Raw genomic sequence first — 20,170 nt, 5'->3', positions numbered from 1 at the left:
ATTATAGAGGGTTTAAGTGGTACCGGATATGCAGCTCGGCAAATAAAAGGTGAATTGATCCCAGTGCATGACGGAGGACGATATCACGATAAATTAAATCTCCATGATACGATTATCGTGAGTGTTTTTTATCACGATAAACGATAATATCACTTATCGTCCCATCCTTACTCCTGATATAGACACACATTCTCAAGAAATACTGATAATGAGCATATAACTCATCATCCCCATCACACACACTCACGCACGCACGCACACACGCACGCACGCACGCACGCACACACACACGCACACAAGCATCTTCATTAGCGTACGAGTACTGGGAGTGACAGGCGGCTCGAGGGAGGACCTTTTGAAATTGAAATCATCAGGAATTATGGCGAGGCGAGCGATTATTCAGCTGAACTCGGGGATGGCGGGGGCTCATTCGTCGAGGGACGCATGCAAATAACCCACGCGGGAGCTGACGCTAAAAGGCGCCAGTCAAAACAAACCCGTCTCGCAGTCACGGCTTTTCAACCCGCAAATTACAGACGCGCACGGCGAGGAATATTATCCCCGTTTACATTCTCACGGCGTTCGTCAGCCGCCGTCCTCCGGTGGTGCGAGCAGATGGAAATGTTGATAACGATGCACATTCCACATGACAGGGGATCAAGTGTATGGGAATATCGTCGTTGTCGGGTGGAAACCTCGTATCTCCGAGTTTCATATGTGTACGTTCTTTCGCAAAGTAAAGCCCTGCTTCATCGTACAAGGCCGTTGCACAAAAGTAGTGAAACCAGCAGCGGTGCGTGGCATTGTGTGCTCGTAGATCGGCTGTTTTCACTAGTTTAAATCATTTTTAAAATGATAAATGCAAAACGAACGGTTTTGGACATACAAGGTTTTCACCCGACAACGACAATATGTTCATTAGGAAGTAAAAAACAAAACAAAACAAGAAAACCGTTCTATAGGCATGGAGAGCCAAATCGTCTCAAAACTGTGCGACGGAGAGGCGGATCAACTCTCCCACAATCCCTGTGCAAAGCTCCAGTAATTGGATATGCAGGATATGCGTGTCTCTCTGGGTGAATTCATGGTAAGAGCATTGTAATGAGCCTACAGTAGTCAACAGCCTTGTGCATGTTCTGACACTGGAACATACAAAAGGCTCACCTGCTTTGCCCTGTCCCTTTTCATTCGCCTGATCTCCCCTCACCTCTCCTCTCCTCTCCTCGCCTCTCAAATCATCAGAGCCCTTGGTCCTTTCATCCTGTTAGGCGTCTCATCTGACACCCTCTTTCCCAGGGACGTGCAGAGAATGTTAGAGAGGCAGGGGCTGACATTTCTAAAAGGGCCTTTTTGGTGAAAATATTGAAAATAGCAGACCTCCAAGCTCACAACACGTCGCTAGTTGATACCAAACTAAACTAAGCATGATCAAGTGAATACTGGAGATGTGGCTTAATGGCATGGATTTCTACACAGAGAGGGCAAATCTTTCAACATAAGATGCTGCATTCAAATTCAGGAGAGGCAATTTTCTTGATTGCTGCCTTCAGGTATATGGCATGGAAAGGGCGGCATTTGCATTGCTTTCACCATAGTGACAACTGCATGCATGTTCTGGAGAGGGCACCTTTTTACAGACGGGTAAAAGGGCAGGGGCTGAAGCCCCCTTTGATGTCTATGTGTGCACATGCCTGTTCTTTCCTTCCTCTCCCCCCTCCCTCCCCGCCTAGCCTGGAAACCAAACTAATCTGCCAGTGCAAAAAAGAAGGGGGAAAAAAAGCCCTTGACAGATTGGTCTGGCCCGCTCGGTTGTGATTGGAAGTTGACCCGAAGTTGTGGGCACCACCAATCAGGGCCCAGTATGCAAATATGGGGGGGGGTTATCACCATCGTTTTTTGTATTTGTCCCTTAGAAATGCAGGTTCCAGACTAATTTCTACGCAGTGATATTAGTCTGGCCATGCCAGGCTACCTCCCACTACCTCCATCAATCAATCAATCCATCTTTCCATCCATCCATCCATCCATCCATCCATCCATCCATCCATCCATCCTACTGACCTTGTTCAGGGTGATGACTGCCTCTTGGTTCACTCCGGTGATATTGAAGGTGTCCCCCGTCTCTCCCTCCAGGATGGTATACTCCAGCTTGCCGTTCTCGCCCAGGTCTGCATCGCTGGCCGATATGCGGCCCACCTCTGCCCCGGCGATGGCCAGCTCTGACACAGAGAAGGACCACATACCTGAGAGAGAGAGAGAGAGAGAGAGAGAGAGAGAGAGAGAGTACATCCATTATTTAATTAGAATTAATCAATTTATACTGTGACTTAATCACTTAATCATACTCGAGTTTGTTTTACCTTACTTGCTTGTCGACTCATAACTTCTATATAAATGCGTATAGTTTACTGCAAGTGCACTTGTCCTGTGTCCCACGGTGCACTTGAACTTTACTGTATGTAATCTCTATTTTCTGCTGACCTGACAAAAGTAATTCCTGCGCATCTATACTTGGTACATTAGGCGAATAAAAGCAATTCTGATAAATGTCATTCGTGATTTAAACATTTCATTTGGCTTAGAAGCAGTCCCCAAATAGCTATTCGCCACCTCTAGCTGTGCCAATATTTACAATAAGCATATTTCACACAGAGATAAGGCACCATTTAATTTAGAACTGACAGGGGATGAAGGCGAGATGAAAAAATAAGAACTGGAAAGTGAAAGAGAGAGCATGTGAGACTGCAAGAAATCGTACTGTAGTATAGAATATGTAGCAACATAAAGAAGTAAACCAGTAAGACTTCCTAATCGGGAGATAAGCGACCGTCAGGTCACATACACAAAATTTAGAAGGCAATCAGGAGGGAATATGGGAAATGGGATAGATCCATGTTGATGACATGACTGTAGAGATACTGTGTACCACTTTGCGTGATTTTAGGGCAAAATCTGTAGGAGCAGTGTCCAAAAATGTGTTTTACAAGAATCGGCCTCATGGTGGCGCTAGAAGAGGGCCATGTGAGAAATGAGGGGTGGAGGTTGTGGTTTGGCAGCCAAAGAGTGTGTGGGCAAAGTTTGGCATGGATAGTAGTCATAGCTGAGGCCAAACTGGTCAAGAATCATCAATTTGGTGCACTTGGTGAAGAGTTTTTGATTTTTGGTATGGTGTTAGGTATGGGTATAAGGTTTTCAAAAACCATCGCAAACAAAGTTGGGCTCGCCCCCTAGTGGTCTGTTTGCAATGAATCAAATATTAGATACGTCAGTACACGGTGCAAACCCCAAATAATTGATGAAAGAGATTTTTCAATGGATTCTGTTACTATTGGGTATGATAAACAACATACTAAAAATTCAAGAAAAAATAACTACCGGAAAGGCACCATTTTCAAGCTGGCGTCCACGATGGCTGCCGGGAGCTGAAAATGCCTATAAACTGGGTTTTAATGTGTAAAAATTCATAAAGAATCTGCACTTGGTGAAGAGTTTTTGATTTTTGGTATGGTGTTAGGTATGGGTATAAGGTTTTCAAAAACCATCGCAAACAATTTGGGCTCGCCCCCTAGTGGTCTGTTTGCAATGAATTCAACAGTAGATTTGTCAGTATATGGCTGAAACCCCAAATAATTGATAAAAGAGATTTTTCAATGGATTTTGTTACTATTGGGTATGATAAACAACATACTAAAAATTCAAGAAAAAATAACTACCGGAAAGGCACCATTTTCAAGATGGCGTCCACGATGGCTGCCGGGAGCTGAAAATGCCTATAAACTGGGTTTTAATGTGTAAAAATTAATAAAAAATCTGCACTTGGTGAAGAGTTTTAGATTTTTGGTATGGTGTTAGGTATGGGTATAAGGTTTTCAAAAACCATCGCAAACAAGTTGGGCTCGCCCCCTAGTGGTCTGTTTTCAATGAATCAGATATTAGATAGGTCAGTATATTTTAGACCACTAGGGGGTGAGCCCAACTTGTTTGCGATAGTTTTTGAAAACCTTATACCCATACCTAACACCATGCCAAAATGTAAAAGCTAGTTACCAAGTGCATATTTTATATGGATTTTTACACATTAAATAGGCATTTTCAGCTCCCGGCAGCCATCGTGGACGCCATCTTGAAAATGGTGCCTTTCCGGTAGTTATTTTTTCTTGAATTTTTAGTATGTTGTTTATCATACCCAATAGTAACAGAATCTATTGAAAAATCTCTTTCATCAATTATTTGGGGTTTGCACCATGTACTGACGTATCTAATATTTGATTCATTGCAAACAGACCACTAGGGGGCGAGCCCAACTTGTTTGCGATGGTTTTTGAAAACCTTATACCCATACCTAACACCATACCAAAAATCAAAAACTCTTCACCAAGTGCAGATTCTTTATGAATTTTTACACATTAAACCCCAGTTTATAGGCATTTTCAGCTCCCGGCAGCCATCGTGGACGCCAGCTTGAAAATGGTGCCTTTCCGGTAGTTATTTTTTCTTGAATTTTTAGTATGTTGTTTATAATACCCAATAGTAACAAAATCCATTGAAAAATCTCTTTCATCAATTATTTGGGGTTTGCACCATGTACTGACGTATCTAGTATTTGATTCATTGCAAACAGACCACTAGGGGGCGAGCCCAACTTGTTTGCGATGGTTTTTGAAAACCTTATACCCATACCTAACACCATACCAAAAATCAAAAACTCTTCACCAAGTGCACCAAATTGATGATTCTTGACCAGTTTGGCCTCAGCTATCAGGGAAAATTAGCAGAATACCTGTCAAATGGGAATAAATTCCTTACCAAACAATTTCTTCACCAATGTGTTCGTAAAAGGTGTCTAGTAACATATCTAACAAAGATTGAAATTCAACATCCCTAGCAAAATGTTTGACAGCTAGGGTAATTCTAGGTCTCATTCACTTACTATACACTGTACTATAAGGGAAAAAATCACTCCCAAAAATATGCTTTAAGCGGGATGTGAGGGGTCTAACTAGGTGTTTTTAATTATTCTGAATCCATTGCAAGCATTTTATTCGTGATTTTTTCCCTTATAGTACAGTGTATAGTAAGTGAATGAAACAGAATTACCGTAGCTGTCAAATATTTTGCTAGGGATGTTGAATTTCAATCTTTGTTAGATATGTTACTAGACACCTTTACGAACACATTGGTGAAGAAATTGTTTGGTAAGGAATTTATTCCCAGGTTTTATAAAAATTCCCTGACTATAGGGGCAACGGTGGCGGAGATATGAGTAGGGGAAAAGTGTGACGTGATGGGACATGGCGTGACGTGACGTGACGTGACAGATTGACAGACAGACTGACTGACAGCCGGTGGAGGTTTGTGATAGTACCTGCGACCTGACGGTCGCAAAATAAAATGAAAAATACGTAAATAAAAAGAAGCCAGGTTGAGGAAGAGAGTGGAAATGAAAGATATGGGCAAAGTAAAGATTGCGGTTATCTTAAGGTACTGTCTGCTGCACACAAACACTTTTGAAGTTGATGAAGCCATGGAAACGTTATCCATGACATAAATGTCCACTTTGTTTTCCCATCTCTCTAACTCTGTCGTTTTCTTCCTGCTAATGAGCTGATGATTATTAATCAAGATAACAGTCTTTCATGTGGTCCGCCGACATGTTGAAACATGAAGCATTTTATTTTCCCTTTAAAGTGTGGCTGCCGTTAAAAGCAGCCAGGGGCGTCACAAGGGGTAGGAAAGTGAGTGACTGAGTTACCAGGGCCCAAGGTGGAGGGGCCCTATAGTAACTTTAGCTATTGAAAAATAGCAGATATACGAGCTCACAGCGCGGCACTCGGTGCCGCGCTGTGAGCTTATATATCTGCTATTTTTGAAAAGTCGTGAAAATGTGCGCAAATCTTTGAATATATGTATTTTCAAAGCGAACGTTTGTAACTCAAATTTTGCTTCTGGGGGGTTCCTGGAACTAAATATTTTGAGATGGGGGTGGTCCTTCACATGAAAAAGTTAAAGCATCACTGACATGGAAACATATAGGTTTCTTGGCACACATTTTCACGATTTTTCAAAAATAGCAGATCTACAAGCTCGCAGCGCGGCACTCGGTGCCGCGCTGTGAGCTTGTATATCTGCTATTTTTCAATAGTTAACATTCATGGGGGGCCCGCAGTGAGTCCTTGTACCCAGGGCCCAGAATTTGGTGTCACGCCCCTGAAAGCAGCACATCACAAGCACTTTCGCCTGGAGTGCAATTTGGATAATGGGGGGGTGGGGTGGGTGTGCAACTGTGCATCTCTCTTGCAGCTCACCCTGTGTAGTTATCTGGCCTGCATTGCATAGCGGGTGGGGGCTGCAAATATCCATTCATTATCTTCTTAGCAAATTATATTCATGAGTTTCTTTGGTTAATCGAATAATTGAGAAGTGTGTTTTTCTGGATAATAACACATATATCAACACATCAACATGAAAAAAATCACACCCGTGTGAACTGAGCGGTGGTTCAAGGCTGGGGCTGCGACTCTCTCCGTCACATAAGCATAATCAAGTCAATACTGGAGATGTGGCGTAACGGCATGGGTTTCTACACAGAGGGAAATTCTTTCAACATAAGATGCTACATTCAAGTTCAAGAAAAGGCAATTCTCTTGAATGCTGCCTTCGGGTATGGCATGGAAAGAGGGCATTTGCATTTATTTTGCCAAAGTAAAAACTGCATTTATGCTCTGGAAAGGGCACTTTTTACAGACGGATAACAGGGCAGGGGCTCAAGACCCCTTTGATGTCTGTGTGTGAACGTGCCTGACTCACACGCACACACAAACAAACAAACCCAGCCCAATCCAATTCTCTCACTTTTTTTCAGCCCACGAGATTGAACGCTCAAGGACCACCAACTCTACTGACAAAAATCTGTCAGATGGGAGAGCCGGGGTGAACGTCTTGATAGCAGCCGGGAACCAGAGAGAGAGAGAGAGAGATATCCCTATTTGCTTTATGGAGCCGAGACCATTGGACAGCAGCAGCTATCTGCAGCGCGCTATAGGACATCAGATAAAACAGTAAAGCAGGGAGAGAGAACGCCATTACACAAACACAACAGCGGGGGCTGACAGAATAAAAGATAACCAGCCACTTCAGCGAGACAATATCTGGAGCAAAATATACACTCAAATGAATTCGGTTGCAGCCTGACAATATCACACAAAAGACGAAATGTAAGATTTGAGTTATCTGTCAGCTCGTACATCAGTCCGAGCACGGGATTATAGGTTCATTCATCAAAGCGCGAGGCTTAACATTCATGGTTCACCGAGCGTATTGTGTTGTGCTGTTTGGTTCAGCCTGCCAGTGTTGAATCTGTGCCACATATCTGTCCTTATTAAGAACATAATTTTTAATATCATGCATTGAAACCGAAGCAAAGCACGTCCCCTATATTGTTCAGTCTGTTGTTAATTTCCATGACTTGTTGTAACTGCATTTTACATAATCCCTATGGGCGTTTCCACTAAACTCTGTTTATCCTTAGTAGAAAAGTGCCTTCACTTTGCATAGTTTAGGAAAAGTCTGTTCTCGTGCAGGCCCAAAATCATTCAGCGCTGACCTAGTTGAATGTGATTGAGCTGCTGCTACGGATATCAATGTGGGTGAAATTATTCTCATTGCTTTTTCATTCCAAATGCTGCTTGTCTTGAAGGAGACACACTCTCAGTTAGCAAAGTAACTGCCTGTGAAATAGCAAGTTATTTTCCTACTAGAAAAGTGAACATCATTTTTAAAAAAAAGAGACAAAAAATATATATCTCAATGATGAATTTATGGCCGTAACTTATTGACGAGCACCTCTGTGGGTGAGACTTCAAACAGAATAACATGAGAGGTAAGAACTGTGGATTGCATGGCTAAAAACAAACAAACTTAGTTTTCATAGTATGCTACTATTAGTTTGGTAGGTAGGTAGGTAGGTAGGTAGGTAGGTAGGTAGGTAGGTAGGTAGGTAGGTCGGTCGGTCGGAGGATGGAAAGATAGATAGATAGATAGATAGATAGATAGATAGATAGATAGATAGATAGATAGATAGATAGATAGATAGATAGATAGATAGATAGATAGATAATTCTTCACAATAATGCTTTGTGCCCTGAGACAGCGACTGAACTGCCTTCGACAGAAAATCCACAATGCACAACAACGCAGCCGCCACAGTCACACCTTCTTGCCAAAGTATTTGCTGAGCACTGCTCCCTGCAGAGCGGTGCGTGGTTACGCAGATGGCATACATGTCCCCCGATGACTCTCAGTGGGACTCGCTTGTGACAGCAACGCTGAGGAATAAGGGTTCCTCGCTACGACAGCCTCCAGCATCTCTCTTATAGCCTCCCTGCACAACATACAGTACACGGTAAAATCACCAGCGTTCATTTATCCATTGTGTTAAACAAACACTGAGGATTTGACTTTGTGACAAGTACTAGATGTGTGACAGTATAGCTTTCAGCCTGCCCTCGTGGTCCGTTAAACCCATTTAGGCCTAGAATTATTTAAGGCTTTAGCTATTGAAAAATAGCAGATATACAAGCCCACAGCGTGGCACAGAGTGCCACGCTGTGAGCTTATTTTTGAAAGAATCATGATTTGTTTTTGCAAGTCTTTGAATATATCTATTTAAAAGTAAACATTTGTAACTCAAATATCTGCTTCTGGGTGGTCCCTGGAACAACATATTTTGAGATGGGGGTCCGCGGCCAAATACCTGTAATTTTGGGGGTCCTTGACAAGGAAAGGTTTGAGAACCACTGATTTAGAGGGATGATTTAGAAGTCGGGTCAAAGATCGGGTCAAAGATAACAACTCGGTGCCGCGCTGTGAGCTTGTATATCTGCTATTTTTCAATAGTTAAAAGCACAAAATAATGGTTAAAGTGGTTAAAATCTAATGCGACACAGGCTCGTTTCAGGTCTTTGACAGTTAAGTGCCGTGGATTGGCTATGCCGTATGGCTGTACCTTATGGCGTATGCTGTTCTCAGGCAGCATTTCATCCACTTTTGTGCACCTGAGCACATTTACCTCATGTCGAGCGACTGGCCGCCTCTCTCTGCCACCCACACCACTGCCTACACGACTTCTGCTTCCGTTCTCGCACTCTTGCTGTAATTCACTGAGCGAACGGCGCTCATAAGAAGTCTCCCACGGTCTAAAAGCATCGTGGGCATATGGTGGTGTCTAATGGCAGATCTACGCTAAAAGCCTCACCCCACCACCTATAGCTATTCACCTATTCTTAAAGTTGGCCTGCCACCACAGGCCTATTTCCACCTAGATAATGATCCTTTGTTATTACTGTCATATTATCCCGAACTTTGTGTTCCTTAGTTGAGAGAGAGATGAAGCAGGGAGAGATTCCATAGTTCCATTGTTTGACAACACAATCATCAGTGTATTTTGGATTCATGTCAAATTGTTTTCAGATATGTAACCACTTGAGCCGTCAATACTTAATAAACTTGACCTTTCTCTCTGTACTTAGTCTGCTCTTTTTCCCTTCTACACCAAAGCTCTTTGCCGAAAATAGCCGATCTACAAGCTCACAACGCCTTGCAGCGGCTAAAGTTCTCAGAATATGGATGCCAAAGGTTCAAGTGTTTAATATAACAAGAATTGACACAGTCAATATATAAGCTGGTGAAATGGTGGGTTAAAAAGGCCGGGACTTGGAACAGTCTATGTACAATGAGTGAGGGCCGAACAAAGCAATAATAAGAAATATAAGACAGGTAATGTTGAGTAGTGTAAGGTAGGCTACATTCCTTGATCTGTCCTTCTGCAAATGGGGGAGCCGAATAATATTCGAGCCGACGCGTCCACTGTCTGAACGTACCCTATTTCCGCTCTCACTAGTGGTGGGAAGAATCGTTCATTTCCGTGACTCACACCTAAGTCACAATTTTATATATGTGTGTGTGTGTGTGTGTGTGTGTGCGTGCGTGCGTGCGTGCGTGTGTGTTTGTGTGTTTTCGGATGTTTTTTGCTAACGTAATGCTGTAATGCTTTTAAACACATTTGTATTTGTTGCCATTTCGGCATCAATGCCTGTCGGCATCGCGGGTTTGATTCCCGATCCGGGTGACCTTTGCCGCGTGTCACTCCCTATCTCTCCCCCATTTCCTGTCAGTCTACTGTCCTATCCAATAAAGGCAAAAAGCCAATTTTTTCAGGTGACTCATACCCTCCTAATATGTGAGCAGGCCGTGTTTTTTCAATAACCTTTTTCATTTATTTGTAATAATTATTTGGGAAAATGGAAAAAATTAAATACAAACAAATAATTATTAAAAATAAATGAAAAAAGTTATTGAAAAAACCCAGCCTGCTCACATATTAGGAGGGTATTATGAGTCACCAGAAAAAATTATGGGTGTTTTTAATGAATCCATCATGGTTAAAATGAAGTTTGAAGTTACAATGGGTGTGTGTGGGGAGAGGCCCTGGGCCTGGAGGGCCTGGTAACATTTACATCAAATATCTAAATATTCAATCAAGCTAATTAAAAACTGTTCAGGGTGTTCATAAAAGCCTGATTAGATGATAAGATTACCAAAAGTTTTTTTGAAAGTGAAATACCCCTTTAAACACTTACATTACATGACTATGTTAAGGGCCTTTTTACTGTTTATTTATATTCGACGATAACTCATGGAGCCCCCTGGGTGTTTCTGTTTGAGAGATTGAGAGGCCCCAAATGGATATATTTGGGCCCCTCAAAATGTTAAATATAAATAAACAGTATACAAACTATGTGTGCCATCTTTAAGAAGCCCCAGTAAACCCTGTGAAAGTATTTCAAGTTAAACATCACATGTCATGTTAAGGCCCTTTTTACCCTTCTTTTATATTGATCTCATCCCAGGCCCCACTTCAAACTGTCTGGGGCCCCCAAAATGAAATGGAATTGATACACATATATTATATATATGTATAAATATGGGGGGCCTCAAAACTTTTTAAAATATAAATATATACACACACTTTAGAAATAATGTATCCATTCCCTGCATCGATCCTTCTTAAAGTTAAAGTAATGTACGTGGCATCACAGAACAGACACAAAAGAACTGCTTGGGTAATCAGGACCATTGTTCTCTGGTCACACCTTTGAGAGCCACGCTCTTTTCAGATTCTAATGAGCTAATGTTAACCCTCACCCTCACCTCAACTGTTCTCTGTCTCACAGTTGAGAGCTCAACTGGGGCCCCCTGATGGCCATGTTGGTTAAAAAAATAAAAAAATAATAATCTCATGAGGCCCCCAGGCTGTGAGGGGGCCCCAGGCGGCTGCCTATTTTGCCTGTATGGACTGCACGGCCCTGCTCCACTACATCTCGGATCCAATTATTGTACTTTTACTCCACTACATTTATTTGAAAACTTTAGTTACTAGTTACTTTGCAGATATAAATTATAATATTATAAAACATACATAAACCACTTAAGCCCTATTTTATACCTTGGCTGTTTGAAAATAGCCGATCTACAAGCTCACAACGCGTCGCATCGCGACACGTTGGACATTTACTTGACATTTACTTGTAACGTAGTACTGGTACATCTACAGTGCAGTATTGATAGTTTTACTTAAGTATAAAATGTGAGTACTTTTTCCACCACTGGTTAATAGGCCTCGCTCTTTTCTTCTGTTTTATTTATCATACAAGGCTAGCCAGCTGCCTATTTGCTAATGTTTACTTTTCTAGCAGTTCTTTCCCCCATAGTCTGGAAGAGCTCCTGGGGTAAACTGTTAATGTTTACTTTTCTAGCCGTTCTTTCCCCCATAGTCTGGAGGAGTGCTCCCTGTCCTGCCATTGGCCATAATGCAGTTCTTTCCCCCATTGTCTGGAGGGGCGCTTCTGGGGTAAACTGCCCTGCAATTGGCCCTTATATTATCCAATCCTGACACTAGCTTGGTTACCATGTGACATGGACAGCCTATCAACAATAGGTAGTCAAGAGGTAGCTCATCTAAATGACCGAAACATAGAGCTGGTTTCCACCAGCTAAAAAAGAAGAAAAAAAGTTTCTATTACTCAAAGATTTGGAAGACCCCCTGTAGTAACTCTGAGGACCCCCTAGGGGTCCCGGACCCCCTGTTGAAGACCCCTGCAGTAAAGCTGTATTTCTGTAGAACACATCCGACAGCTCGTTAAAACAGTGGCTTTGACTAGCTGTGTCAACGCCCACTTGCAGTGGGGTCACTAACGAACTTCTGTCTCTCCCTCTCTGTCTCCTTGGTGATCTTCATAAACACTCAATACCTATTTGCTACACAATAATGCCAGTGCAACTAAAACATTATCTGCAAAAATAACTTTTTAGATGTGTACAGCACACAGATTATATCAAGAAGCTTTACATTCTTTTGCCTTCGCATTTCTTGGGCATTAAAGGAGTAATTCACCCCCAAAATGACTTTTTTCTATTGATTACTCACGCCATGAAGAATTGAGTTCATTAATATTTTTAGTTTTTTGTTGCATTCCTAAGACAAAAAAAGTTAAAAAGTAAACCCCCATTAATTCCGGATGGGGACTCGAATGCATTTGGGTCCCCATCCGGAATCAATGGGGGTACATTTATTGTAATAAAATTATTGTCTTAGATATGTGACAAAAAAAAACAAATAGTATTGAACTCAAGTCTCCATGGCATGAGTAATCAATAGGAAGAAAAAGTCTTTAACATCAGGATTGCGATTCAATATTAAGACAATGTGATGGGAAGTGCATAAGAGAAGTGATGTTGAGTTCTTAGAAGAATGAATAACGAAGAAATAGCCAAAGTCATGGCCCTGCATCTTTAAAATAGCATAACTTGTGCGCTGAAAACTACCAGTTGGAAAATGAGCTTGGGAACAGATAATGTTTTCTGTCTTAGGCATTGGGAGTCCATAAACCCTGCCTCTCCCAAGGGGATTTCACTGTGGAACAATGTGCACCAGCAGGTTCTGTATTAACGTGCATTCTGGCGGATTAAAATTTAATCAGGTAAGAAAGAGCCCGAACGTATAAACACACGGACAGACGGACACACGGACGGATGGACGCGAGCTAAAACACACAGTCTCCTGTCTTTGACTGTCCGACCTGAAGGAGACAATAATAGTAAGCCAGCTAAAATTGTGTCCTAATCTGGACACCAGACGCATCTTTATGCCACGCATAGATGTGAAACCTACTGTAAATGAGGTGGACCACAAAATTCCATCCATGCCTCATCACTGCTGCCCTATATAGGAATATATAGTTGTTGTCGGGTGGAAACCTTGTATGTCCAAGTTTCAAATGTGTACGTTCTTTCGCAAGTAAAGCCCTGCTTCATCATACAAGGCTGTCGCACAAAAGTACTGAAAACAGCAGATCTACAAGCACACAACGCCTCGCACCGCAAGGCGTTGTGTGCTTGTAGATCAGCTGTTTTCACTATAGTTTAAATCATTTTTAAAATGATAAATGCAAAACAAACGGTTTTGGACATACAAGGTTTCCACCCGACAACGAAGCTATGCTCCTCAGTGAAAACCCTCATCCGTGTCCACACTGTTCCACATCAAGTCATGCCGAGGACACTTGCCACCCACGTAGACCCACGGGCCTCTTACTCACCGACTGCGGGGAACGGCGGCGCTTGGGCCAATGCCTCGGCGCTAAACGCCGCTGTTATGTGGCATGATTACCCAGCGTACCATCTGGGAGAAGCGACGGTACCAGAAGGCTGGGACGAAGGCGACTCCAACATAAACAGGCCTATCGCTAATGAGACAGCACATTAGCCCTAGTTATTTACAAGTGGGAGCAGACACTGGGAGAGTGGTGTTGCCCGTCTATTGATCTGTGCAATTGTTCGACTGATCAGGGAGGAGATAGTGCGCCGATGCACTCTCACGCGTACGCACACTGAATTAAGACCTCTTGTTATATCGTCGTTGTCGGGTGGAAACCTCGTATCTCCAAGTGTCAAATTTGTATGTTCTTTCGCAAAGTAAAGCCCTGCTTCATCGTACAAGGCCTTAGCACAAAAGTAGTGAAAACAACCGATCTACAAGCACACAACGCCTCGCGGTGCGAGGCGTTGTGTGCTCGTAGATCGGCTGTTTTCACTAGTTTAAATCATTTTTTAAATGGAAAAATGCAAAACAAACGTTTTTTGGACATACAAGGTTTCCACCCGACCACGACGATATGTGCTCTTGTAAAACACACGCACGCACGCACGCGCGCACACACACACACACACACACACACACACCGTACAGAGGAGGACTCGTGCACACACTCAGAGAGTTGTCACTGGGCTGTGGGAGAGTGTTTTCTGGGAGCGTGTGGCGGCGGGGTGCTGGTGAGGGAGGCTTAGTCATTAACTGCCTTCCGCTCACACGGGAGATGAGGAGCTGGAGACATCATTCACACATCACATCCACCGGCGGTGACGGGCTGAGAATGGAAAGAAATATGTCGTCGTTGTCGGGTGGATACCTTGTATGTCCAAAAGCATTCGTTTTGTATTTATCATTTAAAAAAAGAACTAAACTAGTGAAAACAGCAGATCTACAAGCACACAACGCCTCGCGGTGCGAGGCGTTGTGTGCTTGCAGATCTGCTGTTTTCACTACCTTTGCGCGACGGCCTTGTATGATGAAGCAGGGCTTTACCTTGTGAAAAAAAACGTACAAATTCGAAACTTGGAGATAGGAGGTTTCTGCCCGACAGTGACAATATCGATATGTGTGTGCAGGGACGTGCAGAGAATGTTAGAGAGGCAAGGGGCTGAAATTCCAAAAAAGGGCCTTTTGGTGAAAATATTGGAAATAACAGAGCTCCAAGCTCACAACGGCAGCGCATGATACCACGCTGAACTAAGCATAATCAAGTCAATACGGAGAATGTGGCATAGAGCATGGATTTCTACACAGATAGGGCTATTCTTTCAACATAAGATGCTGCATTCAGGAGAGTTTAGACAGGGCAATTCTCTTGAATTCTGCCTTCACGTATGGCATGGAAAGAGGGGCATTCGCATTTCTTTTACCATAGTGAAAACAGCATTCATGGTCTGGAGAGGGCACTTTCTACAGACGCGTAAAAGGGCAGGGGCTCAAGCCACCCTTTGATGTCTATGCGTGCACGTGCCTGTGTGTGCGTGTGCGTGCATGCATTTGTGCGTGTGTGCGTGCGTGTGGTTACAGTGAGAGTAACAAGGAGCGTGACAGAGAACTCTCCCCTGTGCATAAAGAGCCTCCACAAATATAGAGAAGGAAGGAGGCCTTTCTGATGTAACAAGGCTTTGTGTTGCACCGAATGACGTGCAACAGGTCCCAGCTATAGAGAGAACAGGGCCAAGGGGTGCTTCTGACTGCCATGTGCCCTCTCTCTCTCTCTCTCTCTCTCTCTCTCTCTCTCTCTCTCTATGAAACAGCAATGGGAGCGGCGGGTTCGAATCCACGCTCCGTGACTCTCCGATACAACCGCGCCGTCCGTAATTGGGGGATCGGAGAAGCCGACTGCATGCGCCATGCTCGTGCACAACGCTTCAAAGCTCTCCCCTTCTCCGTCTCCTTATGTCTCTCTCCCTTTCTCCATCTCTCCGTCTCTCTCTCTCTTGCTATGCCCTCTCTCATCTTCTCATCTTCTCACCTTCGCAGAGAACGTCCGTTTGCCTTTTCTACCGTCTCCCTGACTCTCCCTGATGGGTAGAATTATGATACATAATTCTCTGGTTTGTGTACGAGGCTCATATGACCATATAAGGATATATTATGAACTGAACTTACAGTATAGAGACCACATTTTGGTCGGATACTGTAGGTTCAGGCTAATAGATTACAGGTCATAGTAACTTTGGTTGCCCTGGCTACGAAATCATGATATACTGTATGTCACTAGTGGAAAATTACCAACACTACGTGTCACTGTTTCCTTGTTATGATCTGGGAACAAATCAATGAGTCCCACGACTTCTACTGTTATAATGTCACTGTCTTCCTTGTTATGATCTGGGAACCAATCAATGAGTCCCACGATCTTATACTGTCATAACTGTACTCTTTATATACATGTTAACTTCCATCTTGGAAGAGAGAGAGATTTAGAAAGCTACCACTAGGATGGTATGCTCACTGTCTGTCTCCTTGTCTGTCTCTCTTAAAATACAGCAATCTAAGATATACGTCCTTTGGTCTCTTTGTCTTATTTTAATTATGGATTTATAGATCCATACTTATTTAACTTTAATTAATTTATTTAACACTCCCCTGTAACGCTGCTTTTCAATTTATTTTAACGGTGCACAGTAATGTTAATCTTACTGCACACAATGTGACTATAAAGTAGGTTGTTCAATGGGACAGTGAGTTAAGTGTTGGCAGTCTGTGTATGTGCTGTATGTTATCTAATAGGCTATACAGTATATACGGTATGTACTACATGTATACAGTACAGTACCGGTATGTACTGTGTGTCATTGTCAACAGCAGATACAGTTTGTGTCCCCTACAAGACAAATTTTCCTTGGGACTATAAAGTCTGTCTTATCTTATCGTTATCTTATCCTGTTGGAACGCCAGTCGAACCGCATGGTTCACGCGATCTGTGGTGATGGGGAGGGGGATGCCGGCACTGTGCAGTAGTGATTGGATGAAAGGGAAGGCAGGAGGATTTGTGGAGAAGGTGGTGGCTAGTGGGTATTAGTCAACATTGGTGGTAATGTAAAGAACTACTCTAGTACAGAACATTTACTTGAGTAGGCCTACTGTACTTACAGTTACAGTATTCTTTTTTTTAGTAAAGATATCTGTGCTTTACTTGGGTATTTGTAATTTTGGATACTTTTTACTTTTATTTTTTTAAAGGTTTTTCTAAAGCAAACACTGTACGTTTGAATACTTACTATTTGTTAAAAGCAAATACTCCAGTACTCACAGATTTGACTGTGTAACTTTCAAATCATCGCTGTCGGGCAGAAACCTTGTATCTCCAAGTTTCAAATGTGTACGTTTTTTCGTAAAGTAAAGCCCTGCTTCCTCATACAAGACTGTCGCACAAAACTAGATCTACATGGCGAGGCGTTGTGTATGGGTATGGTATGGGTATGGGTTTATTGCTTAGTCCCCGAAGGGAAACATGTTTGCCACCAGAGCGAATACAATACACAAAATCAATGACAACATATAACAAACATACAAATACACAACAAGTAACAATAACAGACTCTACAATGACATGACACCCTCCCAAAACAAAGCTAGCGGTGTACGTTAACGTTAAGGAGTCTAACAGCAGCAGGAACAAAGGATTTCTTCATTCGCTCAGTAGATATTATAGGCATCAAGAACCTGTTGCTAAACTTGCTACGCAGATCCTTAAATACCTTATAGAGAGGATGGCCTTCGAAGGAAAGAATAGTGTTCAATTTGGTCCTCATTCGCTTGGCTATAGTGATATCCAAAGTATCCTGAGGGAGGCCAATCACTGAGCCAGCCTTTTTAATCAATTTATTGATTCGGTTTTTATCATCAACCGTGATGTTGCCCTCCCAGCAGAGCACAGCATAAAAGAGGACACTAGCAAGGATACCTTGGTAGAATACATGAAGGAGTGGCCTACTGATCTCAAAAGATCTGAGCTTTCTCAAGTGGAAAAGTCTAGACTGAGCTTTCTTGAACACATAATCTGTGTTCATCTTCCAGTCCAGCTTCCTGTCCAAGTGGACACCAAGATACTATACTATACTGTGTGCTTGTAGATCGTCTATTTTTTTTACTATTCTAGATCATTTTTAAAACGATAAATACAAAACGAACAGTTTTGGACATGAGAGGTTTCCACCCGACAACGACGAAATGTACGTTGAATAATATTCAACAGGGAGTATCTAGACTCAAGTACTGGGTTTGAGTACTTTGTGTACACACTGTTAATCAAGAGTTGAGGGTTTAATTAAGGTGTAATTGCAATAGCAAGAGAAAATAACTGCCCACTGGGAGGCCCAGGAGAGGAGGAGAGTGAAGGGTAGAACGTAACAAACCTGACAAAATGAGAGAAAACCTTTCTCTATTCTGTATTACCTCTCTCTCATTTTGTCAGGTTTTTACAGCGAGCCAAGAGAGCAGACCTAATAGAGTGAGAGAGAGAAAGATATAGAGATGCAGAGAGTGGAAAAAAACAGCAGGGCACTACTTTTCGGAGACTATAATATAAACCGGTGCGCGTGTGTTTGTGCGTGCGTGTGGGGGAGTAATACAGTAAAAAGGCATCTGGAGAAAAACACTGGGCAGTGATGGAGGGAACAGGAGGGAAAGAGGAGAAATAGAGAGAAAGAAGAAGAAGAAGCAACGTCCTTATCTGTGGCCGGCGGAGGCGTTGAGCCTCCGAGTTCCTCAGGAGTGGCGGAAATATGCGTCGAGTTAGAAGACGGGGCGAGTCATTAAAAAAGTGTCGAGCTGGCGAAAGGGTGCGCGAGAGAGAGAGAGAGAGAGAGAGAGAGAGAGAGAGAGAGAGAGAGAGAAAGAGAGAGAGAGAGAGAGAGAGAGAGAGAGAGAGAGCGCAACAGCGTTTTCGAAAATAGCCTGAATATAATCTGCATTCGTTTACCGGGAGTCCATCACACACAAGCACTTAACGCCAGCAGGGATGGAAGGAAACTGGGTGGGTGGGTGGGGAGGGATAAGCAGGGGAGAGACTTGGGCGTCGTGAGCATTAGCGCTGCTGGAGAGAGAGAGAGAGACACACACAGGGAGTGAATGATAGATGAACAAAGGGCGTAAAAGGAAGACCTGGTTTGCTGACAGGACGTCTCATAATTCTCTCTGGTGGAGATGCAGCTAAGAGCGAGAGAGAGAGAGGGACGTTCCTTCCACCTCGCTGGGCGTTCGTTCGTACGCTAGGGTTAATAATGAGTCAGTGCAGAGCTCTCTGCCCTAACGGCCTCCGGGGTAACGGGTTAATAAAACATTGTGTATTGCCACCTAATGCGCCCTGGTGCAGAGGTATAGGCCATTAGAGATTACGCTGCGCCACTCTAATGCCTTATTGAGTGCCGAGGAAGAAAAGGGGAAGGCGGCGCGCGCCTGTGTGTGTGTGTGTGTGTGTGTGTGTGTGTGTATGTGCACTGCCATTAGCATGCACGTGCCCACTTGCTACAGTAGCATGCTAATGAGGAGGTCCATACGAGTATGCGTGTGCTTACACCACAAACCATCCCAGATGACCCCCCTAACCCCTCTACCATTTATATTATAAACTGTATTATTATATATTATTATATGTCAAGTGAAGCATGACCAATCCTGTCTGATTGAACAATATATTGTCCGTGATATCTGGCCTTACAACCCAAAAGGTGAACAAAAAACAGGTTAGCTTTAGCTGGCAATGAAGTTCTGTGACCTAGAACAACAGTGTGCTGCCTATAGCAACCACTATCTCTCTCTCTGACACTTTCATCTGTACGTCTGACATCATAGATGTTTGATGTCATAGACCACATTAGACGGACACAATATGTCCATATATGGGCATTCCCAGACATCGCGCCGCCAATTTTATCCATTGAATCCAATGCATCCAGCTGACTTTCAACCTCTTTTTCTCTGATCTATGTTTTTATGGAAGAGAAAAAACTTTTTTCACAGCTAAATGGCTGAATAATGGTCTTCTAACATTAGCGTTAGCCTATAGGTAATGGAAGCTAACTTCATCCAGGTCATATTCATGTCACGCACGAACGTGATGACGCGTCACAGTTGCGCTGTGACGCACGTCACTTCACTACATCCAAATACATACAATACATTTTATGCCCACACATGGAGATACCTATCTGAACCAGCCACATAGATATGGGCCATGTCTTGGCCATCTGGCCACAGTGATATATATCGATGACATCATGCAGGGATCTTCATATGGACATAAAAGGGATTCTGGGAAATTTTTACAAAGTTGATGTCACCTGTGATATCACCTGTGATATCGCCTGTGATGTCACAGTGACAAGGGAAACAACCCATATACTTCGGTCGCAAAAAACCCTACCTCCATCCCCAACTCCACCTGGTCTCAATCGTCTAGAGCATACATGGGCAACTGGCGTTCACTTAATGCGGCCCGCAGGTTAATACCGG

General features: G+C 43.1%; 1 protein-coding gene across 1 annotated transcript in view; it reads right to left on the bottom strand.

The window, feature by feature from the left end:
* Positions 1-20,170, bottom strand: part of cdh24b (cadherin 24, type 2b) — a gene marked incomplete at both ends in the record, with an annotated part of 166,442 nt that overhangs the window by 90,753 nt on the left and 55,519 nt on the right. Inside the window, 1 exon segment of the mRNA XM_080725629.1 lies at positions 2,062-2,243. Within this exon segment, the coding sequence (XP_080581755.1) occupies positions 2,062-2,243 (182 nt within the window).

Source organism: Nannobrachium achirus, assembly GCF_963921795.1.
Source record: "Nannobrachium achirus genome assembly, chromosome: 5".
Taxonomy (NCBI): Eukaryota; Metazoa; Chordata; class Actinopteri; order Myctophiformes; family Myctophidae; genus Nannobrachium; species Nannobrachium achirus.
Note: the sequence above shows the minus strand (reverse complement) of the source record. Positions and strands in the feature narration are given on the sequence as shown.